This window comes from Vicia villosa, linkage group LG2 (genome assembly GCF_029867415.1).
Source record: "Vicia villosa cultivar HV-30 ecotype Madison, WI linkage group LG2, Vvil1.0, whole genome shotgun sequence".
Classification (NCBI taxonomy): Eukaryota; Viridiplantae; Streptophyta; class Magnoliopsida; order Fabales; family Fabaceae; genus Vicia; species Vicia villosa.
In genome coordinates, this window is record NC_081181.1 from 187,428,099 (window position 1) to 187,453,831 (window position 25,733).

General features: G+C 30.4%; 4 protein-coding genes and 1 pseudogene across 4 annotated transcripts; 3 read left to right on the plus strand and 2 right to left on the minus strand.

The window, feature by feature from the left end:
- Positions 1-510: 510 nt before the first annotated feature.
- On the minus strand, positions 511-5,216 carry LOC131650890 (protein FAR1-RELATED SEQUENCE 5-like). Its single transcript, XM_058920593.1, has 3 exons — positions 5,202-5,216; positions 2,279-3,140; positions 511-2,054 (listed from the first exon to the last, which is right to left on the minus strand). Exons 1-3 carry the CDS (start codon positions 5,214-5,216, stop codon positions 511-513), a joined length of 2,421 nt encoding a protein of 806 aa, XP_058776576.1.
- A 5,207-nt stretch (positions 5,217-10,423) lies between these two features.
- LOC131653271 (pentatricopeptide repeat-containing protein At1g12620-like) lies at positions 10,424-14,694 on the plus strand (annotated as a pseudogene).
- Positions 14,695-16,875: 2,181 nt separating this feature from the next.
- LOC131647681 (uncharacterized) lies at positions 16,876-18,955 on the plus strand. Its single transcript, XM_058917546.1, has 3 exons — positions 16,876-17,034; positions 17,918-18,167; positions 18,572-18,955. The coding sequence occupies exons 2-3, from the start codon at positions 17,949-17,951 to the stop codon at positions 18,683-18,685; spliced, it is 333 nt and encodes a 110-aa protein (XP_058773529.1). The 5' UTR covers positions 16,876-17,034; positions 17,918-17,948; the 3' UTR covers positions 18,686-18,955.
- Positions 18,956-20,512: 1,557 nt separating this feature from the next.
- On the plus strand, positions 20,513-21,594 carry LOC131647684 (membrane protein PM19L-like). Its single transcript, XM_058917548.1, has 4 exons — positions 20,513-20,740; positions 20,878-21,097; positions 21,183-21,228; positions 21,335-21,594. Exons 1-4 carry the CDS (start codon positions 20,629-20,631, stop codon positions 21,428-21,430), a joined length of 474 nt encoding a protein of 157 aa, XP_058773531.1. The 5' UTR covers positions 20,513-20,628; the 3' UTR covers positions 21,431-21,594.
- A 411-nt stretch (positions 21,595-22,005) lies between these two features.
- LOC131647683 (uncharacterized) lies at positions 22,006-24,289 on the minus strand. Its single transcript, XM_058917547.1, has 4 exons — positions 24,074-24,289; positions 22,749-23,416; positions 22,542-22,640; positions 22,006-22,354 (listed from the first exon to the last, which is right to left on the minus strand). The coding sequence occupies exons 1-3, from the start codon at positions 24,153-24,155 to the stop codon at positions 22,548-22,550; spliced, it is 843 nt and encodes a 280-aa protein (XP_058773530.1). The 5' UTR covers positions 24,156-24,289; the 3' UTR covers positions 22,006-22,354; positions 22,542-22,547.
- Positions 24,290-25,733: the final 1,444 nt, after the last annotated feature.

The following is a 25,733-nucleotide window of genomic DNA, read 5'->3' on the forward strand; positions in this document are numbered from 1 at the left end:
GAAAAATACAAATCAAAGAAATTTAACATCATATTAACATCCTTCCATAAAACCATACAGATTTGAAAGTCTATGTATGATGCCCTACCATAAATTCATACAGATTTGTTCACACCATCCAAGGTTCAAAAACTGTGACTCATTGCAGTAATGTCCAATTGCCAGGATCATAGATCATAACCATCTTAAGGCTTATTATAATTAAATCTAAACAAACACATGAAGCCATTTATTTCAAAGGCATTCTGCATGTGCAACAGAGAGATTGAAAACACATAAAAGAGCTATTGCATTAAGTACTTCATGTGGTTATTAAATGAGAAATAAGTTTGCCTATCCAAAGTTATTACTTTAAGCAAATTCAATAGTATGTAGCAGAAGCTAAATTGGCAATAACTAAAACAATCAAATTGTAGAATGAAATATAAAATTCTGCTTACAGTATGATGAAAATTTGAAATAGTAGACTGAAATATAATAGTCTAAAACAATGGAAAGAAATAATGAAAATCAATCAACATTGGTGATTGTTAAAGCTAATTTTGCAGCATCATCTTCTTTCTTTTGTTTCTTCCGCTGTGCGATGAATCTTTGTCTCTCCCTAGCTAACTCATAATCACTTTTGAGCCGTTTCTTAGCCTTGATTGGATTGGGTCTCTTTTTGAACTTTTTTACACTAGAATCAACTACAAGAGGTTCAGCAACACTAGTATCTTTGCAAGATGCAGACCTGGAAGATGAAGGTTGACCGGAAACACCTTTAGCAACAATCAACTCTTCCGCTTGCTTCCCACATTCAATTGCAGCATTAAGAAAAAATTGGCACGCATCAGGGTCCATGCAAACACGGGTTATAATCTGAAGCATAACACCAGAAGCTTGTTGATATCTTTGTGCAAAAGTAGTATCTTGAATACCTCCAATACTGATGGGTTTTAAAGCATCAAGGGATGGACGAATTCCTTTAGTCCAACGCTTCAATATGTAGTGGTCAGGTATGGACTTCAAGGACTGGTATTGGACAGAACTCCCTAAGAAGTCTAATATCTTGAAAACATGGCGACATAAGAATCCCCGGTTCTCGAACATCCGACAGGTACAAGTAAAAATCTTGTTCCCAATATCTACCGTAACAACCCTCTCATCAAGTCGCAAAGGATCTTGATCATTAGGAGGAAGGTTTTCTGGAACTTCTTCGACCGACATATAAACATTCGCAGCGGCATCATTATCAAAATCCATCTCATCGGCATCACGAACAAGTTGAATTGTGAACACTTTGAAAACTCTATTAGAAATTGAACTTCTTGACATGTCCTCCTCATAATAATATTTGAAAGAAAGATCATATTGCTTGTGAATGAATGCAAACGATGCTGGAGTATACTTGGCGACAACGGACCTCATGAGTTGGCTGTTGGGATAATTGTTTCTTGGCCTAGTATTAGCAGCCTTGAAATCACAATCAGCATGATTATCTCGCATTTTCTCAACCATAACATTGAAATGGATAAAGAATTGCACAAGTGAGTGGTCTGGCTGAAGAAAGTGGCGAAGAAAGGCATTGAACGACTCGCTTAACTGTGTGGTCTTCAAACCGGCAGTGAAGTGTGATTTCACCCAAGCAGAAGACCATTGAGTACGATTACGATGAATCTGGACAAGCCAAGTAAATTCAGAAGTGGCTTTACCACCAAAACAATTTTGAAGCATCTTATTCCAATTGAAGTCAGACTCTGCCTCATCATCAACATTCGAAACCAAGTGATGTAGTTCGTCAAGAAATGCACCATTGCAACTAGAGCCTAAGTTGGACTTTGCATTCTCCCCCATGTGCCAAGAACACAAGCCATGGAAGACATCGGGGAAGATGTTTGGAACTGACTTCATCAAAGCAGAAGCTTGGTCTGTATAAATTGTAATGGGTTTCTTATTTTTCATGCACTTCAGGAAAGTGGTAAACAACCAATCAAAACTTGCTGAAGTCTCATCGTATAGCAGGGCACAACCAAATAATACACTCTTACGGTGGTTGTCAAATCCAAGGAACGGAGCTGGTATGTGTGACAAAAACATATAACGAAAAAGTTAAAACAATTGATGATATCAATCTAAAAGCAGTGTCATACCTAAAACAAAGGATGTTATCAATATATCTTTATACTAATATACCATGATGTAATAATAAATATGGTAGAGAAAATATATCAACGCACTGATAAATACAAAATAAAATGGAAGCTTGATATAATAGTAGTGAAATGAATAGAACACATACCTAATGGGCGATACTCCGTATTTGTTCGATAAGTAGTGTCGAAACTGATGAGATCACCAAATAATTCATAGTCTTGCTGCATGATTGCATCTGACCAGAAAATACTAGTTATGTTCTCTTCAGAATCTACTTGGATATCATAATAAAATGACGGGTTCCTCAAAGCTTCGTTTCTAAGATATTCTTGGATAATAGTTGCATCACCAATGACCATTTCCTTTTGTCGAACAGTGGTGAGAAAGTTCTTTAAATCTTGGAAGCAATACCCAAGGTTCTTTGAACCACCAGCTATTTGACGCATAACTTGAAAGGAGGATCTTACAGACATGCCTGATTTTGAATTTATTATAGCAAGTTGTTTTTGAGGCTCACTAATCTCTCGAGCCGATCTCAAGTAATGCGAATGCTCGGGTTTATGGAGAGGGTGGTTATGAGTAACATTCCATTTGTATATGTGATAACCTTTAACATTGGAATCATACTTCAACGAAATACTAGCTGGGCAACCAGTCCTTTCCTCGGGAAGTTCTTTCTCTTTATGATATTCAATGAGAACAGGAGTATCCGAGTTTGTCTTGTTCTTAGGATCCGCCCGACTTCCGTGCTTGAAACCATGCTTGTTACAAACATAACGGATATATTGCACAATGTCCGTTTTTTTGTTACGAGAATCATAGAAGGAATGCAAATTTCTTCTCACGCTAAATCCCTTTTCATGAGCGTATTTAGCATAGAAATCCTTGATTGATGAAAGCTCGTGGAAGACAAAATGTTGCCACGGTTCATTATTTTCATCGGAGATTGAACCAACATCTTGAGTGACATTTGTGGAAGACGATATCTCATCCATTAGCAACACAACCTACATAATACAAATTACAACTTTATTAATAAGACAGATAGATATGCATATTCAATATTACACAGTCAAGGTTATTCTATCAAAATATATTGCACATTACTCATGGAATCCTAACATTACTCAACCATATTTACAACATAATTACAATCAGTTCTATTGAAATTCAACACTAAGGGTAATGTAAATCCCCTGTTCATATGCAAGCACGGTTAGTTCTATTGGAGAAAAGCTTTACAACATAATTGTGCAGCCCAAACTCATGGTTTACAACATAATTCTACGGCCAGTAACATAATATTCATTTATTGTTCATAGAAAAATTACAAAGAAAATCCTTCTATAAGACACACTATAATACACACATTCAGTTAATCAAACACTTTGTGTGATACCCTTCTAACCAAATTTCACAGAAATAAGCAGAACAAAGATGATAGGTGAGATAGGGAGAGCAAGTCTGACTCACCGATGGCGGAGCGGAGCTGTGACCAAAAGAGAGGGAGTTTCAACGGTGTGTCTGTGGTGATGCTGCAGAGCAATTCTCGGTGTTGTCACGTTTCGAAATTTCGACAGCCTTGTACTTTTTCACTTCGTTCACCTTATCCGATATACATTAGGCAAGGTTATTATATCAAAATATATCGAACATTACTCATAGAAGTATGCAAGGTTATTCTATCAAAATATACATTACTCATGGAATCGTAACACTACTCAACCATAGTACATACATTACTCAATGAATTCTTGAATTAGGTAAAACAATCAGTTCTATAGAAATCCAGAAATTGAAGTGTGAATCATCTAAAATTAAATTTAACAAGTTTAAAATTCAATACCTATGATTTCGTGGATGAAAGTGAGCTGTGAGAAATCACCGGAATGAATTATTGATGGCGGCGAAGAAAGGCGACGATGATTAGGTGTTGGGAAGGAAGCATGGCAACAGTGGTGATGTGTTGAGAAGGAAGGATGAAGACGGTGGTGATCGGCGGAGATTGGCGGTGGCAACGGTGCAGGCGGTGGCTACGGTGCAGGCGGGTGGCGACGGTGCAGCGGTGGCGACGGTGGTGAATTGAGAAGAAAATGATGTCTGAGTCGTTGAATTGAGAACGAACAAATCACGAAAACGTTTTTTTTTCAGTTTTTAGTAAATATATATATGGTGATTTGTAGCCATTAGATGGAAATATTGATCCAAGGGCTTAGGTTAACTTATGCACCATGCATAAATAAATGTTTATGCATATTAGCAGCTGCCTTGATTTGACATTTATTGCTGCTGATGTGTTGCTCTCTTAATTTTTGTTGGTATTTTATTTTTATTTTTATTTTTAGTTATTTATTTACACAAATTACAAAACCCTAATAGCTCCTATTAAATGTCAATTTGAATACTTATTCTATAATTTGGATTGATATGTTTTACGTTTTTGAAAACACAAAACCCTCCACTACAAAAAAAAAACACAAAACCCAAATTTTTATTTTTTTATTCGTTTAAATTCTTTAAATGCACCCATTATTTGTTCACTTAAAATGCTATCACCACAAAATTAATGATACTGCACGTTCACTTATGCAAGCATTATTTGATTTATTTATTCTAATATTATTCTATATTAATTTTATTTGTTCTTTGAATGCCCACTAAACAATTCAATACCCTAAATTCAATTCTTCAACACAAATTCTCCATATTCTCTGCATGTACATGAATGGAGAGAGTGATTTTATTTGTTCTTTGAATGCCCACTAAACAATTCAATACCCTAAATTCAATTCTTCAACACAAACTCTCTATATTCTCTGCATGTACATGAATGGAGAGAGAAGTTTCACAAATATCTCAAGAATCCCAAACGACGTTTTCAGATTCACACAACTTCCTATCTCCATTAAATTCCACCACTTTTCCATAAACCCTAATATCCACAACATGAGGCTGACTATATATTCACCTCACAGGCGAAAATCGGCACAACATCACCACCAATGGCTTCTCCCACCTCATAGATTCAACAAGAAACATCTGTTTTTAAACCTTTGACATCGAACCACCTTTAACCTATCCATGGTATGCAAATATTTTTGTTAGTTGTTTTGAATCGTAAAATTTTGATTTAATTTTTAGATGACGGGTTTTATGGATTTTGATGCAGGTCAAATCTATGGGCTTCATAGTTACAGATGTTCTTAGTTTGTTACTAATGAAAACGGGTTTCAATTACTAATATATGTTTTTGGTTTTTTGAAGGTTCTATGGGATACAATTTTGAAAAGCTTTTTCTTATATTTCTATGGGATACCTCTTTGCATGAATTGGAGAAAGTATTTGATTCAAAAAAGCAATATGCTTCATCTGATTGATATCTATGAAACTGAAACTCAGTGGCATGATATCTATATTACTTGAACTTAATCAAGGTTTTATGTTTAAATTGTAAAGGTTTCATTTGATTGTTTGATTTTCATGTTTATTTTGAAAATCGTTAGGGATTTCCAGGGAATCATAGAAACAGCTCACTGCACAGCTCATTCCTAAGTTCTTCAGGTTCTTTTCCTGAACAGTTTGGTATGACACTTGCTGAAAAACTTGGGGTATGTCATGTATGATTCACAGATAATGAATATATTGGTTGTTTTGCTTTCTTTGTTGTTTTTTCGTATGCTTTAAGGTTTGTATTTTTACAATTTTTTATGTTGTTGAACAGGTTCAGGTACAAGTGATAAGAGGGCTGCCTCTTTTTTGGTAAGTTTTTATTTTTTTTAGGATGTTACATTCTTTTAGAATATGGACTTGATTATGATGTATTTCTTTTTGATTTAAATCATTTATTAGAGTTTGTGGAGCATGATGATATGCACAAGGCTCTTATGTCTCTGCTGAGGAAGGATGATATGCACAAGGCTCTTATGTCTCTGCTGAGTAACAAAATGGATGGATCTGTAGATTTAGGGTTATTATCATATTATAATGAATAAATGATTTCTCAGTTTTCTGCACTTTCAGTATGAGTTTTCACATGCAATAAGTTTGTTGTTGGAAGTTCTGAACAAGTTGTTAAGGATACATGATATATTTAGTTATAAAATACATCATGTATCCTTAATTATAAAATATTGACATTTTTTATGTATATTAAATAATACTTATAGTGTGATTAATGTGTGTGATTGTATGATATAATTATTACTAAGTTATCATTTGAATATAAATATATTTAGTTATGACGTTTTTATATTTAAAAACAAATTAAATGTATTAATAAGAAATATATTTCACAAAATAATAATAAATACATTTAAAGTTTTAAAGTTTTATATTTTTAGAAAATATATATTCAAAAAGAGTATTATAACTAAGAATAGAAATAATAATATTGTGTCACAATTTTAATCAAGTATGTGTTTTAATGCATCAGTTTTAATATTAAGTTAATACAAATAATTGATTAAATTTTATATTATACAAAAATGAATGTCGAGGCAAAAATGGTGGTACCTACAAAATAGATGTCGAGGCAAAAATCATGGTTCCTAAAAAATAAATAATTTTATTATGTGACTGACTTGATTTTTCTCAATAAGTTTGAATTATCTTCTTATAAATAAATAATTTACTAATCTTTTCAATTGTTTAAGAGTTCTTTAAATAATTATTTCCTCTATAAAGACATGTAAAATATTAAATCATTCAATTGAATTATATAATTGTTAAAATACAGTTAACCTATGTGAAATTTGTTTAAATTTAAACAATCTTCAAATAATTCATTTATATAAATGCATTTATACCATGTTTTATTTCTTAATTGTTTAAAATTATTATTATTTTTTAGACAATTATTATTTATAATGATAAACTTTTTCGTGCGGAAGCATTAATGTATGTCATAAAATGGTTTTTATTTTAAAATTCGATAACGTTATGCTTTTTAATAACCTTAAATAACTTTTATTTTAGAATTGAAGAGAATGTCTATCATTAAAATTTTATTAATATTATAACATTTTAAAATAATGGCCAGACATAAATAATGGATCGAAGACCAGTGCAAGTGTGGAGAAAAATTTATATTGATTGTTATATTTATCAAGATCATGAAATCATTCCATTAAGGTTAGTTAAAAATGATAAAATCAAATTAACTAAGAATAATATTATTTTTTTAAATAATAATCATTTTTAATAATGGTAACGATGAAAAAATGTTTTTGAAAGTAAATTGATTGATATAAAAATAATGATTGCAATCGCGATATACTATATTTAAATATAGTCCACAACCTCTAATTAAACAACAAAATTAGGTATAACTTCACTAATTCACATAGAATAAATTTATTGTATTCATTTAATTTTTATCGAACCATGTAATTTAGTGTTTCAATATAAAAAAAAATTTATTATTTACGCAATCTCATTCAACTTTTTTTTTCTAATATGGATATTTACTCATTTAAAAATAAGCTAAAATTAGTATATATATATATATATATATATATATATATATATATATATATATATGGCATATCATATGAGAATGACTTTTTTATATGAGAATGTGAGAATGAATCTGAACCATTGGATTTTAAAATAAATGGTGGAGATTATGGGTGAATCTTTTTTTTCTCTCTCCTGCATCTTGAAATAAATGAAGTAGGAGAGATAAAAAAAAGATTCACCCATAATCTCCACCATTTATTTTAAAATCCAATGGTTCGGATTCATTCTCACATTCTCATATAAATATGGCATTCTCATATCATATGCCCTATATATATATATATATATATATATATATATATATATATATATATATATATATATATATATATATATATATATATATATATATATATATATATATATATATATATATATATATATATATATAAATAAAAGTGAGAACACTTGGTTATTATGAGAAATGAGAACAATGAATCACGACCATTAAATTTTGATTTTGTTGATTTTAATGGATTGGATTGGTTTCTTTTTCTATGATCCTTAATATTTATTTTAAATCAAAATAGAAATAGAAACCAATTCAATCCATTAAAATCAACAAAATCAAAAATTTAATGGTCGTGATTCATTGTTCTCATTTGTCATAATAACCAAATGTTCTCATTTGAGTCGTCCCCTTATATATATATATATATATATATATATATATATATATATATATATATATATATATATATATATATATATATATATATATATATATATATATATATATATATATATATATATAAACAATTTTTTTATAAATATTTATAGTTTTTTTATAACAATAAATATTTATAGTTTTTTTTTATAACAATAAATATTTATAGTTGTTATTAAGGATATTTGTAAATATTTGAAGTTATTTTATATATATATATATATATATATATATATATATATATATATATATATATATATATATATATATATATATATATATATATATATAAGTGAGAACACTTGGTTATTATGAGAAATGAGAACAATGAATCACGACCATTAAATTTTGATTTTGTTGATTTTAATGGATTGGATTGGTTTCTTTTTCTATGATCCTTAATATTTATTTTAAATCAAACTAGAAATAGAAACCAATCCATTCCATTAAAATCAACAAAATCAAAAATTTAATGGTCGTGATTCATTGTTCTCATTTCTCATAATAACCAAATGTTCTCATTTGAGTCGTCCCCTTTTATATATATATATATATATATATATATATATATATATATATATATATATATATATATATATATATATATATATATATATATATATATATATATAAACAATTTTTTTATAAATATTTATAGTTTTTTTTTATAACAATAAATATTTATAGTTGTTATTAAGGATATTTGTAAATATTTGAAGTTATTATATATATATATATATATATATATATATATATATATATATATATATATATATATATATATATATATATATATATATATATATGTGTGTGTGTGTGTGTGTATATATATATATATATATATATATATATATATATATATATGTATATATATATATATGTATATAAATATATATATATATATATATATATATATATATATATATATATATATATATATATATATATATATACACACACACACACACATATATATATATATATATATATATATATATATATATATATATATATATATATAATGTTAAAATATAATAATAACTATATCAAAAAATCTACCTAAAATTAAAAAAGTTAATTCCTAATATAATAATAGTAATAAAAACTAAAAAAACTCTAATACTCAAAAAAGAACATGATATCTAATGTTCTTTTCTTTTAAAGTTTTATATTTTTATTTAAAATTATTCAATGAAATATCAAATAATTTAAAATTTTAAAATTTACAAAATTTTATAAATTTTGTAGAATTAAACTTCTATTATAAATTTCTCCTAGACAAAAAAGGTAGAGCAAATATTTATTTAGAACTGAAATTTCAAGATATTATGGAGCTGTCATATATTTTAGGTTTGTAAAAATTATAAATATGATATAATAAGAAGGATTTAAAATTGATATTTGACGTGAAGCTGTTATAAATTATAGGTTTGAGAAAATTGACTAAAATCTAAAAAGTAATATTTGAATTAGAAAAATTGACTATTATCTAAAAAAATGAATTCAACTGAATTTTGTTAACTCATCTGGATTCAAGGGTAGAAGTAAACATATCTATGAGATACCAGCGGTAGATTGTTCATTTTAATTTCTATCTTTTAAATATTTCTCTTAATGCTAATATGATATAATAAGAAGGATTTAAAATTGATATTTGACGGGAAGCTGTTATAAGTTATAAGTTTGAGAAAATTGACTAAAATCTAAAAGTAATATTTGAATTAGAAAAATTGACTATTATCTAAAAAAATGAATTCAACTAAATTTTGTTAACTCATCTGGATTCACGGGTAGAAGTAAACATAGATTGGTCATTTTAATTTCTATCTTTTAAATATTTCTCTTAATGTTGTTTTATATAATTGAAGTTAGAAAATCTGTCGTACGATTTATTGTAAGTATGAATCAATGCTTAAAAGTTGGTGTATATTATTAGCATATATTTGTAACTATGTAAATGTTAACCAATTGAATAATGAATTCAAACTTTACAAATAATAATTTGATAGACATGTAATGTGAATCTAGACGGGACCCGTGCGATAGCATGGTTCTTACTAGTATAATAGAAATTTGTAGAAACAAGATTCAACCTAACCTCATTGCAACACAAACAACAATGTCGTTCAGATACAATGTTGCTGTCTCTCTTTTCATACTTTCTAACCCTAAATTCATTCGTTCCTTCCCCTCAACAAGGCCATACTCTCAAATATTCCATGAGGAAGAGAAAGACAATCTTGTTTCTTCATTCAATCACTTGCTGCTCCGTCACAATCCTACCCCTTCTATCATTGAATTTGGCAAGATCTTAGGTTCACTTGTCAAGGCCAAACATTACTCCACCGCTGTTTCTCTTCATCGACAATTGGAATTGAAGACTGGAATTCAATCAAGCTTAGTCACTTTGAACATTTTGATCAATTGTTTTTCTCAATTGGGTCATATCTCTCTTTCTTTTTCTGTATTTGCCAACATTCTCAAAATGGGTTACCACCCAAATGCCGTAACTCTCACTACACTCATCAAGTGTCTCTGTCTCAAAGGTCACCTCCATCAAGCATTGCACTTTCATGATAAACTACTTGCTCAAGGATTTCATTTGAACCAAGTTACTTATGGGACATTGATCAATGGTTTATGTAAACAAGGTGAAACAACTGCAGCACTACAGCTACTCAGGCAAGTTGATGGGAAGTTGGTCCAGGCTAACGTGGTAATGTACAACATGATTATTGACGGTATGTGTAAGGATAAACTTGTTAACGATGCTTTTCATTTATATTTTGAAATGCTTGCTAAGAGAATCTCTCCTACTGTTGTCACTTATAGTACTTTAATTTCTGGCTTATGCATTGTTGGTAAATTGAAAGTAGCAATTGATTTGTTACATAAAATGATATTAGAAAACATAAACCCCGATGTCGTTACCTTTAATACATTGGTTGATGCATTTTGTAAGGAAGGAAAAGTCAAAGAAGCTAAAAATGTGTTGGCCGTGATGATGAAAAAAGGTGTAAAACCTAACGTTGTTACGTATGGATCTTTAATGGATGGATATTGTTTAGTAAATGAAGTGAACATGGCTAATTTTATATTTAAGACTATGACCCTAAGGGGAGTGACTCCGAATGTTTGTAGCTACAATATCATGGATCAATGGATTTTGTAAGATTAAAATGGTAGACAAAGCTATAAGTCTCTTCAAAGAAATGCATTCTAGAAAAATCGTTCCTGATACTATAACTTATAGTTCCCTCATTGATGGCTTGTGCAAATTGGGGAGAATCTCGTATGCTTTGGAGCTTGTCGATGAGATGTGTGATAAAGGTCAACTACCTAATATAATTACGTACAGTTCTATATTGGGTGCTTTATGCAAAAACCATCAAGTTGATAAGGCAATTGCATTGTTAAGAAAATTTAAAGATAAGGGTATTCAACCAGACACATACATGTATAATATTATTATCGATGGATTGTGTAAAGTTGGAAGATTAGAGGATGCACAAGAGGTTTTTGAAGATCTTTTGGCCAAAGGCTACAAACTTGATGTCTATACATATACCATTATGATCCAAGGATTTTGTAACAAAGGCTTGTTTGATGAAGCATTGACCATGCTATCAAAAATGAAAGATAGGAGTTGCATTCCAAACGCCGTAACTTATGAAATAATTATCTGTTCCCTTTTTGATAAAGACGAAAATGATACAGCGGAGAAACTTCTTTGCGAAATGATTGCAAGAGGTCTATTGTAAGATTGGAACTAGGTAAGATATTTGTCTATTGTTGTACATTATTATTTTGAATTTATGTTTCAACGTTTTTTCATCATTTCATTTTATGTAGTTGATGTATCTAATGGAAAAAAAGGCTTTTGATCCCTTAAAAGGGGTACATGTTGAAGTGCACATAATTTTGATTCACATTTGTAAAACATGTTGAAAATGGGTTTCTTTTTAACTTTCCCAGATTCTAAATATAAATAGAGAAACCTCACTTCTTAAACATGTTGAAGAATAAGGCCAGAGGGAGTATAGTTGGCACTAGATATGTTTAGCATATTCAGAGGCTTCTAGAATTGGATTGGGATGTTAGAATTTGTCAAATCCTACATCTTACTAGTATTTGAATCTAATTCAGCAGATGATTGTGCTGAATGCTATAACAAAATTCAGCTGAAACAGTCTTTAAAATCAAAAGATTATAGTTAATTTTACAAGAAATTGTGTTTTATTGGAACACTGTTATCTACTTTAATTTTTGTTTCTGATGCATAACCAAGTATGTTTCTAGTCTCTTTTATAGCGAGTCTCCTATTTGAGGGCTTGAAAGATGGTTTAGTATGTTGATTCTTCAATTCATTACCAGTTTTGTTTTGTATTGTAGACTATTACAGAAATTTGTTTTTTTTCTCCTTTTTTTGGGGTTTGTGTGTTCATAATGTTAAAAGTTGATATCATTGTACATAAACATGGTGTGCTGATTATTGAATGCTTTTAAAGAGAAGCATTGAAAAGTGAAAACTGGAATGGTCTTCAAATTGTTTGGTCAGTAAGAACACGGGTTATAGTTTAGAACTTGAATGCTTTCCTGCAATTTTTTAATACATGCCAACAAAGTTTTCATTACTTCTAGATCTTTAAAAGTTTGAGACAATTATATATATACTTAATATATCATGCTGGATGAGAGTGTTCAAGGGATGCATACGCATATGTTGGATGCATACGCACATGTACCTGGATCTCCTGCTCCTCCATATATAGCTGTGTCATAAATTATGTTTTATGATAGAGCTGTTATATGTGATTTTTTACTCTAATTCACAATTATAAGCTTGTTGGTTGAAGACTTGAATCTATCCATTTCATCCCAACCTCGGTATATGAAAGAGTGTTCACAAGAAATGGATTGGAGTTTCCTTATCTTAAATTGTTGATACTCTAGAACTTTTCCTGCATTTTGAAATTTAATGGATTTTGTATGATTAAAATGGTGGATAAAGCTATGAATGTCTTTGAATAAATGCTTTCCTTATACAATAGCTTACAATTCCCGAATTGGCTGTTTGTGCAAATCTGAGAATATCATATGTTTGGAGTTTGGGAATGAGATTTATGGTAGAAGATAACCACATAATATATTTACTTACAATTCTATATTGGATGCTTTCTTTTTAGACAGAATTGATTGCTCATAGTTAAAATACTTAGCATATAATTCTATTGTTTTTGGTTTAGTCTCAGAATAATGCTTTCATCAATAAAATTGAATGCTTTTGGTTTAGTCTCAGAATAATGCTTTCATCAATAAAATTGAATGCTTTGTGTTTAATATTAGCTAGTCCAATACCTTCGTATAAATAAAGCATATCCTTGTAAACTTCTGAAGCAGTTTTCCAGGTTCTGTCAATATCTGTGTGTGCAAGTATAAGTAAGAATAGTGTTTTGTGGGAGCACTGTTATATGCAGGTTTTGTTTCTGATGCACAGCCAAGTATTTTCTAATCTCTTTTATAGCAAGTCTCTTGTTTCATATGTTTCAAAGGTTTTGCATGCAACTGGTCATTTATGGATTAAATTGTGTAAGAGCTATTGATGAAAGCATGATCATCAATTTGAGTTACCATTCACACAGAGAAGAAGCATTTACAAAATGCATGAATTATAGATTTTAGAAGCAGATAGTTAGTCTGTTTATGCATTTGAAAGCCACAGATATACCTTCGTTTGGGGGTAAATTTACATAATTTTTCTCACAATTATCATACTTCAAGTAGTTAATTCCCATAAAGTATCAATAAAAGTTGATGTTAATTAAGTTCATGTATTGTGGTATATAAGTGTATTATGGCATGTCTATAAACTAACTCTATTAAAATGTGTCAGCTACACATAATAAAGCAACCTACAAACTGAGATAGAAAGAAAATTTCGGTCGGTGTGGGATTCAAACGGATGGAATTGTTTGATCCGATTTCGACTGGTCATGTCCGTTCCAAACTGAATAAAGTAACTTGCAGACCCGTGGGCCAACAATAAACTGTACGAACGGTTTATTTTTTTAGCGGGTGAACCGGATTCGGTCGGACCACGGTTTTTTGTCCACCTCAATCAAGGACATGTCAAATTCTCTCTATCTAAATATTTAATATTTCCTATGATGACCATTTGTATGAAAGGAAACTATGTGTTGCTGTAGTTACATATAACAGATGTCATTTTATGTGCATCATGTGAAGCAAGATGTTAAGACAATGTGTGAAACATCATGTCTCACCGTGATTAAATAAGGAAACAACATGTTAAGCATAATGTTTCTCATTCTGTGAAACGTCTTGTCTCGTCTAGAATAGCTTCGCGCGTAAGACTAACTGAGTAATTTCCGCGTTGTTTAAGAATTTGTTTTCTTATTTATCTAATCAAGTTTTAATCTCTTATGAGCTTTTTAGAATAAGGAATTTTTTCTCAAAGATCATTTTTAGCAAAATTGAATTTGAAGTTTTGATATGATCAAGATTTAATCAATCCAATATTTTCAATCAACATAATTGAAGATTGGTTGATTGCGCTTTTGGAAAGTTCAGTCGCGTTCAAAGACCAAAACCCAAATGGACCTTTAAGTTGGACCTTGTTGCTATTTAAATGGGTATTCTCCTTTGTGAAGGCTTAGACATTGTACAATATATCTAGGCGTGTTTTTTTGTTTTGAGTCTTTTGTTTTATGTAATACTATATTCTTGAGTCTTGTTCCTATGTTAAGAGAATAGAGTGCTTAAGTTGTATTTTTGTTTCCTCATTCATAAACACTTGTAACTGTCCAAATGAAACCCTTGAGGACGACGGGAACGAGGAGTGGTTGTCGATACACGAGACATGACAATGAGTGGCTTCTGACATCTTCTAGATAAAAACCGAATTCACACTGGAATGAGAGGGATTCTGAGGTTGTGTAGGGATGAGACTGCATGGTTGAAGGAATGCTTATAAGGATTTATTGGTACTACTTATACCAATAAGATGCATCTTTTTTCGGTAGTCTAACAAATAAGAAATCCATAGTTAAAGAGACTTGACTTGAAATAGTATTTGGACGATTGACCTTCTAGGAAGTTTCACAAAAAATGTGTGAGTAAGGACAAAGCATGCTGAAAAGATGTGTGTTGGTTTGTGAGATCAGTTGGTAATCCTGAAAGCAGTCTAGGGTGTTACAAATAGTATCAGAGCATGCATGTTCCAACACGATATGGTTTGGAGACGAACCAAGTGAAAGCTGGTGGGCATGTAACACCTAAGGCCAACGAAGATGGAAAGTGTTATTAGTACACGAGGCATGACAATGAGCTGCTTTTGGAAGCTTCTAGGTGAAAATCAAATTCACATCGGAATGAGAGGGATCTTGAGGTTGTGTAGAGATGAGATTGCATGATTTAAGAAATGCTTATAAGAATTGATTGATATTACCTATACCAACCAGATGTATCTTCTTTTCAGTAGCATAACAAATAAGAATTCCATAGTTAAAGAGGCTTGACTTTGAGCAGTATTTGATTGATGGTCTTTTGGAAAGTTTCTTAGAAAGCATGTGAGTAAGCACAAAGCATTCTAAAAAGATCTGTAGGTTTGTAAAAATTGTAAATATGATATAATAAGAATGATTTAAAACTAATATTTAACGGAAGCTATTATAAATTTTAGGTTTGGAAAAATTGACTAATATCTAAAAATAAGTTTTGTTAACTCATCTGAATTCACAGGTAGATGTAAACGCATCTATGAGATATCAGTTGTAGACGGTTCATTTTAATGTCCATCTTTTAAATATTTCTCTTACTGCTGTTTTAAATATTATTGTAAGTACGAATGAATGCTTAAAAATTTGTGCACATTATTAACATATATTTGTAACTATGTCAATATTAATCGAATGAATTTAAATTTTACAAATAATTATTTGGTAAGCATGTGATATAAATTGAGACAGATATAAATAGGCTAACATGCCCTTTTTTTTACCTGTACTCTATAATTTACCTCTGTTTTTTTTTTATTACAGATGCAAACCGACTAATATGCCCTTTTGCCCTCTATGCCACTACTAAATAATAATAATAAGGTTTAATATATTTTTTATCCTTTAATTTAATTTAATATTTTACTTTAATCTTTTAACTAGAAAAAAATATAACTCCTTTAAAAATTATTCTGTTGTAATGATCATCCCACCTCTTTATCTTCTTAGTTACGATCAACTCCTCCAACTTTTTCATAATTATAATTTGGAATATCTATAAATTATAATTAAAAAAGTTAATGGTAGAAATCATTTCAAATAGTAGAATATTTTAAAAGAAGTACTTTTTAATTTTTTTAATTAAAGTTTTTAATAAAAGAATTAAAATAAAATATTAAAATAAATTAAATTAAAGAATTAAAACAAAATATTAAAATAAATTAAATTAAAAAATTTAGTGACTAATTTTTATTTTTTTTTGACAAAAAATTTAGTGACTAATTATACCTGATAATAATAATTTCAGCCAATCTTCCTTCCTTTCGTCGTCGACGCAAACACGTGATAACGGTGGCGCAAAAGCAGTGAGCGAATATAATCGTTAAGTGAAGAATCTCCCTACAAAACAAAATCGTTTCCACCCCAGAGCAAGGTTCTAGTTAGGACCTCATTTCACCTTTTCCATCTCTTTTGTTTCAGGTGAAGATTCCTACTCATTCTTTTACTTTTAGACATTGCACGTTAACTGTTTGACAAAATGTTTTCATGCCTGTTTCTCAGTAAATCCAAATACATACGTTGCAATTTTCTTCACTATTCCGTGACCCATTCAGATCAATGTAGCAAGGTTCTGGCAGATTGGTTGAGTAATCAATGAAAGAAGAGGAAGAAGGAGAGGAGGTTTGGTTTTGAATAGAGAAACAGAAGAGAATCATGAAACTTAAAAGAGAGGTGATAGATACCAGATTTCTATGAGTGGAGCTCAATTTTCGTTATCTTAATCATCACACAAGAATTGATTAGTACAACAATGTAATGAGCTGATTGAATGGGCTGCTCAATCAGTGGTTGTAAAACAAACCAGCTTACACCAAACATATTCTGAACTAATTCACCGACTGAACTAACTGATACTTATGTTGTCAATAGCGTGCTATAGTGAAATAGCGTAGTAGTGGTAGGGCTCAGTATGAAACTTTGGCCTGCGAGCCACCGTCAACAATAGCAGGTGTAGCGGCTGCTATTTGTAGCCCAAACTGTTATTGCAGCCGCTATAAGGGTCTCGGGGTGAAATTCCTCAGCCTTTTTTTAAAATCCTTTTCTTTTTTATAGGTATAGATGTCAATTTGGCACCTATCTCTCTATAACGCTATAGTATTTTCGGGGGTCAGTGCTGCACGACGCTATATGAGATTAACAGCATAGGTTATTATTAGTCTAGAAATCCAATATACAAAGGAATTGGTGATCCTTACTGTGTGAAGGAACGCCCTTCTCCCATTTTGTTAGTTTCTAATTTCTTCCGCTCTCAAGATACAAGGTTCCTAAATTTGTTCTATTCCAAATATGTCATACCTTGCAGGAAGAAGATTGTGGATATTTATAGAAAAAGAATGAGAACTGAAGTCTTCCAAACTGCTAACATCTATCGCCATCTTCTCAAGGCGGTCAAGAAACATATTGGGAAAGAAGAGAATAAGAGACATTTTCTAGAATATGTAACCTCTGAATTCCACAAGAACCGAAATCTGACTGATGGTGTGGCTGTCCAACATAAAATCAAGCTTGCTCGTGATTACACTTACCTTCTTAACAACGTGCACTATCACAAGGTATTACGAAACTCTGGTTTTATTGTAATTTCCCTTCTCAAACAGCATTTCTATTGTATAGGCCTGTACTGTACATTATTCCAAAAATGGTCAAATTATAAACACATTCAGTTTAAAACTTCCTGAGATATCAACAGATTTATTTGTTGTATGTATATTGCAAAATAAAAGTAAGATGCAGAAGAGGATGTAATGTGTTTTTTTGTTAGTGATGAATAATTCCATATAGCCAAATTGGATCAAGACAGAAGGAATCCTCTGCAGATTTTGTCTAATTATGGATATCAATCATAGCATTTTTGTTTTGACTCATTTTATGTCGGTAGTGTAAATCATTACTAGACAAAAAGCACATTTTATCTGGCTGGTTTTCTGACCATGATTCATTATCAACAATCTTGTAGGAGTTGCTTTTCTCATATAACATTGCAGTTGATAGATCAGACGAGGTTAAAAGGACACTTGGAAAATCTGCTGCTAGTGTCGGCCTTCAGCTTCCTGAGGTTTATCGATCATAATGGTTTGGTAGCTATTTATCAAGATAGAGAACATGAAATAAAAAGATCAGTAAGCATCGAGGAGGATGAAAAAATTGTATTATTTATGCATTAGTTCATGTTTTTTCCAATACCAAGAACTATTGTCATTGTGTATTAGACTTTTGTTTCAGGCTAATGTATTTCCATGTCTCTTCACAATGTGTTTACATAAGGGCACAATGTGTTTATTCAAGAGTAATTTGAGATTCTTTTACAAATGTTTGCAATGGAAGTTCAGTTCTTAGCTCAGCTTTCTGCCTTTTTCAAAACGGAAGCTCTTCATGAACACTGTTGCAATCTTAGGATGATAGAGATATGAAAGAAAAAAATGTTACTTTTGTTGTTGTAGTACCTTTGAATTGTCAATTTATTATCAGGTTATTAACAACTTCATCCTATGTATGGAAGCTGTTCAATTGCTAACAAATCCTTTTGAGGAAAAAATTTTAAGACAAAAAAAAAACTACATCTAATATATTTTTAAGGAGTAAATTGTAATTTACTTATTTTTATTTTTAACTACTCCCTCCGTTTCAATATATAAGCGAAAAAATATATATAATAATCACATTTATTAAGAAAATCCAAATATAATAATTAGGATCAGGATTTTTATGTTTTTTACAATAAGTTTTGTAGAAAAATGTAAAATCAATTTTAATTAATAATTGGTTATGGATAAAACAAGAGAGGGAGAGAGATATTAAATTAAGTTTGAGTTTAATTTCACTTTGAAAAAGAAATGTTGATGTTTTTTAATTTGGAACAAGAAAAATGAGTTTTTTTTCCTTATGTTTTGAAATGGATGGAGTGCATATTTTTGGGATGGAGTAAGTAAATATTAGTCTCTATGCTAAGAAAAAATAGGATTTATGAAAAAAAAAAACATGAACGAAATTATAGAGAAATGATGATAAACATTAATATTATGAATAATAAAATACTACCTTTCGGTCCTATTTATAAGAAAATATTTCTTTTTCAAATACATGGAATAAATAATGTATTTGTACACTATGTTGTCCAAATACATTATTTATTTAAGGGTTAATGAACTTTTTCGTCCCTTTAAATATTTCAAATTTTGTTTTTAATCCCTCCAAAATTTTCCTTCAAGAAATCGTCCCTTCAAAATTTTTCTTCTGAACTATTGGTCCCTAACGTCAAATTTCGTAGCTAATCGGTGGCTAAAGTCGTAGCTAATCTCTAGCAAATTTGACGTTAGGGACCAATAGTTTAGACAAAAAATTTTGAAGGGACGATTTCTTAAAGGAAAATTTTAGAGGGACTAAAAACGAAATCTGCAATATTTAGAGGGACCAAAAAGTTCATTAACCCTTTATTTAATGTATCTAAAAAGAATCTTTTCTTATAAATGGGACCAGAATGAGTAATAGCTGAAAAGAAAAAAAAGAAGGAATGTTGTCTTCCAAGAATTGGAATATGAAAGATCAAGGTGTCAGGCTCAATAGAATCTTGGGAAATGCTATTATTCTACTTGTAGTAAAAATTATTAAGTACTTTATCAGTTGTTTGATGAAACTAATAGAAAATGTAAAATTTCTAAAAAGGTTTTGAACAAAGATGTTTTGAATTCAAAAGGCTAAGAATATTACTTTTCTTGCATAATAAACAAGTGACAACTCCCTTGAATGTTTTCCTGTTGAGAAGGTATTGTAGTTAAACAATCCTTGAATATATAAAGAATCAAGAATATTTTCTCTTGCCTTGTATGTGAAGTATAAAACATCATCTTTACAACCCTGCAAGGAGATTTTAACCTAATAAGTATCCTTGTCAAGAAAAGAACCCAAAGTTCTTTTTATCCATTTCTCATATATAAGAACTCTTACTCTCACAAGAAAACAAATACTCATTTTCTTTATCAAAAAATACATACTACATAGTTTGGTAAAGAAAAAATGAAGTCAATAGCTACACTTCTCTTGGTGCTGAACTTTTGCATGTATGTCATAGTTTTAGCCATTGGTGCATGGGCTATGAATAGAGCAATAGATCATGGTTTTATTATAGGTGAGAAAACATTTCCTATTTCCTATCTTTCACATTCGTCGCATTTTTTTGGAGAGACAGCCGAATTGGCGTTAGCCCGTGCACGTTGTTCAATGTTTTTTTTCTTCGTCATACTTATGTTGCTAAGAATTATGCAGGTCCGGAATTAAAACTTCCAGCTCATTTTTCACCCATTTTCTTTCCAATGGGAAATGCTTCAACTGGATTCTTTGTTACATTTTCTTTGTTGGCTGGAGTAGTTGGTGTTGTATCAGCAATTTCCGGAATCAATCATATCTGTTCATGGACTGCTAACAGTCTGCCATCTGCAGCTTCAGTTGCTACCCTGGCTTGGACTCTTACACTTCTTGCCATGGGGTAATCTACTCACTATAATTCTATCAAATTAACTGTCAATTTAAACGTTCACGAACCGATCTAACAAGAGTTTCATGTTCTACAGCTTTGCATGGAAAGAGATTGAGCTTCAAATTAGAAACGCGCGCCTGGTAAGCCAAGAAAACACAATCATTTGACAACTTTCTTTGTCGACTTTATGTTATTTACTGTCGGATTTTTCACTTTCAAAGAATTCTGATGTGTGCAATTTTGCAGAGAACCATGGAGGCTTTCCTAATTATCCTCTCAGTTACACAACTTCTCTACATAATTGCTATTCATGGTGCTGCTGCATATAATATATATACTTGAAAGTTGAGAGTTTTTCTTCTTTTTTTTATTTATTTTGGTTGGCATGATGGAATGCATGTATATTTGTATTTCTTTTTTAACTGTCTTTGATTTTTTTTACTTTTTCTGATGTAATTTGAATAATTGGATTTGTATAACTTACAAAAGCAATAAAGAATATCTAATTTTATTCATTATTTTTTATCAACACTGACAACTATTTTAAGCCATACAGCCGAATCCCAGATTCCGACACGGACAATGCGCCACGACACAGACACTCCAATACCAATTATATCAAAAACATAGGCCACCAACACCGTTACATATACGTTAGTATTTAAAAAAGTTAAAAATATTATAATAAAAATTGTTGTCTTTAATTCTGCACCGAACACCGACACATGTCAGACATCGCGACACGCCTACTCTTAGAGATATTTGTGCTTCTTAGCATAAAACTATTTCAATTCAGAGGGCATATTGATAATTTCGTATGATACAAGAAAATAAATTTCATCATGGAAGCTTCTAAGCTATACATACAGCTCATATCACAAGCACAATGCTGTTTTATCTCATGAGTGAGGGGAAAATGAATCAAACTTAGACCAAATTTCTATATCACAAAACTAACAATGTGGTTTGACATGCTCAAGAATTGAGCTGTAAATTTGTTGCCAATACAATAAATCCAATAAACTTCCCTATAGTAATGTAAACAAACCTTATATGATCACTTGGAAACTCTGAACCTAGACACTCTACATCAAAATGTTTTAACAAAGTCCTTCTAATTTTTCTGTTTTAGCTTTGGAAGGTCTCAAACAAGATTTTAGGATTTCGGTAGAAGCACCATCGAAAAACTTGCATTGGTGAAAAGTTTCTCATGAAGCACCATTTTCCCTCTTCTGACATGCAAGTTGAGATCCTAAGTTTGTATTTCTGCAAGAAAAGCAGAAAGCAGATATAGTCAATGTCAACCATAAATCGATTTGCAGTGTCGAAATCTATACTATAGCGGATAGATCACACGAAAAAAATCCTCAAAATATGCATTATCAGAAAGAGTATTGCAACTTCAAAATCATTTGATTGAATTAATACATAGACTAAAAAGTAATGAACAAACCTGAAATTATCTATTTGAACCTGACAAAACTTCAAACAGTCCACAGCAACTCCACCATGAAGTCTTCTGCACCAAATTTGGAGTCGACCTTACGAAAGGCTGGATATCATATCAGCACAGAAAAATATAGTCAAAATGAATTTCAAACAAAAGAAAGACAATTCATAATTATGTAATGAAACATTCATACATCCGAAAATGCAAAACCTGATCTTTTGAGCATTCTGGAGTCTTGGAATTCTTAGTATGTGCTGCATCATTAGGTAATGGACTACGAGACGATGAAATTAACACTTTACTATCAGATTCCTTTGGCTTAGGTTCCTCCATATGCGATGTTGTAGCATTCTCATTTGTTAAGGGATATACACTATCCTGATTCAACTTCCCAGCATGATCGATCACTTCTAGAAGAGGGGCTACTCCAGACATGGAAGCCGCAGTCGTATTGGAAGGTGACGATTCATCTGGTTTAACCAACTCATGACATGCAATTTTCTCTTCAAGCAAATCACATATCTCATCCTTAGAGTTCTTCTTAGCTAGGGATTCACCATTTGAAATACCACTCTGGTAGCATGGTTCCTTCGCAGTTTCAGTATGCTCAAATCTTTCATTTTCTTTCTCATAACCATCCTTAAATCTCAAATCTCTCTTTACCATAACAGCACTGTTTTCCTTTCCTCCTAACGCTTGTCCAATCTTGAAATCACCACAAACTTCTTCCACAGACACGGCATCAGAAGCAATTGGCCGAGCAGTTGACAAGTCTCTTTTATGAACCATTTCACTTCCACCGCTCTTGTGATATGCAGGAAAATTATTGCCTCTGCCATCATTCTTTTTCTCATTACGAGGCTTCAAATCATCATTTCCTAACATTTTTTTACAGAATCAATCAAACTCTTATCAACTAAAACCAACCAAATCAACATATACCCTAATAATCAAAGTAATACAAGGCAAAAACTATTAACAGACATACATACATACATACCCAAATTAACCAAAAAAACCCAAAACAAAATTGATCAAGAATAATTAACTGTCAAATACCGATGTACAAAAATTAACCAAATATACCAAAAAATTATAATTAAAATAAAAAATAAAAAATATAATTGAAAAGGACGCATGCATGAATTATTGACTATTAGATTTGTAGAAACATTGTCTCAAGAACTGATTCTACTTGAAACTAAAAATTATAACTGTGATTTTTATATCATATTTATTGTTCAATTCACTTTACATAAATTTATCCATACATAAATCATTTTATCTTCAACTCACTTTTACCAAGAATCAATTTAATCAAAATAAGTTCTTTTCACCGCAGAACCAAACACACACCTAAAAAATGTAAATTGAGAACAAATTTGGCAAAAACAATTCTAACTAGTAACACTCAAACATGTCAGAATCAAGAATCAATTTTATACATCTGAATCATTTTTGCCTCCATCTAAACATACACTAAACAAAATTCTGAAAGAAAAAAAAAGAATATATCAGATAATGTAGCTAGCTACCTTGAGGAGGGTTGTTGGTTGATGAGAGGTTAAGTTCCTTCTTCCTCCTAGCAGCTTTTCTCTTCTTAGGACCTGAAGGCATGATTGGAATGCTACCTACCCTTTTGCAAGAACCTGAAAAAGTTACAAACTTTGAACTCAAATTGTCAGAAAAATCTTGACAGAAAAATTTATTGTGTTTTGAATATATGATGTGAAGAAGCTACAAGGCGCGTGAAAAAGTTGAAATTGTGTCACTTTCACCTTTCAAAGATTCAATCTTTGGACCTAAACATATCAAGAAAAAAACAAAATTCAAATTTGAGAATTTTTGGAAATATAGAAAAATACAAATAAATATGGGAAAGGGTTAAATTTGTTCAGATATTTTCACCTTAAAGTAAACAATTTGAATTTTTTCTGATTTACTTTTTTTTTTATTGAAATGATTTTGTTCAATCATGGTAAAATCAGAAAATGGCTATTTCTACAAAATTCATATTTTAGCCTTTTGAATTTACCATAGTGAGAAGATACTTAAAAGGAAAGATTTTTAGTTGTCAATTGACTAAAATGTATTAAAAATTTTAAAAACCTTCAAAATTATTATTTAATAATTAAATAAATATGATAAAATTAAGTTTGAATTTTGATAGTTAACATCTTGGGTTAAAACTATATAGTAATTTTAAACGAAATTTCCGAAAATGGATGGCCATTTATGAAATTCCCTTAAATTAATCGGTCAAAGACAAAATAATAAATTTTAAAAAATATAGGTTAAATTACTTTTAAGTCCTTTAAGTTATTTAATTGTAACAATTTAGTCCTTCATGTTATTTTCGTTATAACTAGGTCATTTATGTTATCAAATGTGTGCACCATTATCCTTTTTTAACCGAGAAAATGTGCTAATTGTAGATGCAATTATTTTGAGGGATGTAAAAATGATGAAGTGTTTCAAAAAAACATAACAATTATAAATGATTAAAACGAGAGAAAAAGGTGGCAGATATCACTCAAAAGGACCAAATTGTAAAAAAAACTTGAAAGACCAAACTATTAAAATTAAATAACTTAAAGGATGTCGGAAGTAATTTAACCAAAATTATATAATAAAAGGAAATTATATTAAGTGATGATTTTTTATTATATTAAAACAATTATAGATAATTTTATAAAATTACAAATAATTTTATAAAATTGTCTTTAGTTTTGACAAGACAAATGAAGAGTACAATATATCCAACTTTTTTTATAAAGAAGTTGAGACTGTTAATTAATTGTGTTAGACTTAATCATTGTTACTGATTAGTTATGATTTATGAACTTAGACGTGGTAATTTTCTTGGTTTTCAATTAAACGGTGTGAAAGTTATAGATAGTAAGTCACAGTTCATAGTTATGGTTACTGGAATTATGTTAACTATATTAGTAGTAATAACTAATAATATATTCATAAATTATTTATTGAATGTATTTAACCACATTATAGACCAGGTGAGTTCTTTCTAATGTAGCAAAGGAGGGCACGAGGTTCAGGTTCAGGGACTTTAATCTGGATAACTTTCATCCAATATCCACCATTGAATTAATCTAACGTTCCAGATAAGGTTATATGTTTTTTGTTTAATATTAAAACATACATATTTTTTTTATTATCTATTTATAACAATTAAGA

What these genes read in the sequence shown, in the direction of transcription:
- LOC131650890 (XM_058920593.1), bottom strand. An exon ending in TACGGAGTATCGCCCATTAG is followed by an intron (nt 2,055 to 2,278) that starts GTATGTGTTCTA and finishes CACACATACCAG; the next exon opens with CTCCGTTCCTTGGATTTGAC.
- LOC131647681 (XM_058917546.1), top strand. Translation starts at nt 17,949, where the DNA reads ATGAGAACTGAAGTCTTCCAAACTGCTAACATCTATCGCCATCTTCTC. An exon ending in ACAACGTGCACTATCACAAG is followed by an intron (nt 18,168 to 18,571) that starts GTATTACGAAAC and finishes ACAATCTTGTAG; the next exon opens with GAGTTGCTTTTCTCATATAA.
- LOC131647684 (XM_058917548.1), top strand. Translation starts at nt 20,629, where the DNA reads ATGAAGTCAATAGCTACACTTCTCTTGGTGCTGAACTTTTGCATGTAT. An exon ending in CTTACACTTCTTGCCATGGG is followed by an intron (nt 21,098 to 21,182) that starts GTAATCTACTCA and finishes CATGTTCTACAG; the next exon opens with CTTTGCATGGAAAGAGATTG. An exon ending in AAATTAGAAACGCGCGCCTG is followed by an intron (nt 21,229 to 21,334) that starts GTAAGCCAAGAA and finishes GCAATTTTGCAG; the next exon opens with AGAACCATGGAGGCTTTCCT.
- LOC131647683 (XM_058917547.1), bottom strand. Translation starts at nt 24,155, where the DNA reads ATGCCTTCAGGTCCTAAGAAGAGAAAAGCTGCTAGGAGGAAGAAGGAA. An exon ending in AACCAACAACCCTCCTCAAG is followed by an intron (nt 23,417 to 24,073) that starts GTAGCTAGCTAC and finishes AAAAAATGTTAG; the next exon opens with GAAATGATGATTTGAAGCCT. An exon ending in CAGAATGCTCAAAAGATCAG is followed by an intron (nt 22,641 to 22,748) that starts GTTTTGCATTTT and finishes TATGATATCCAG; the next exon opens with CCTTTCGTAAGGTCGACTCC.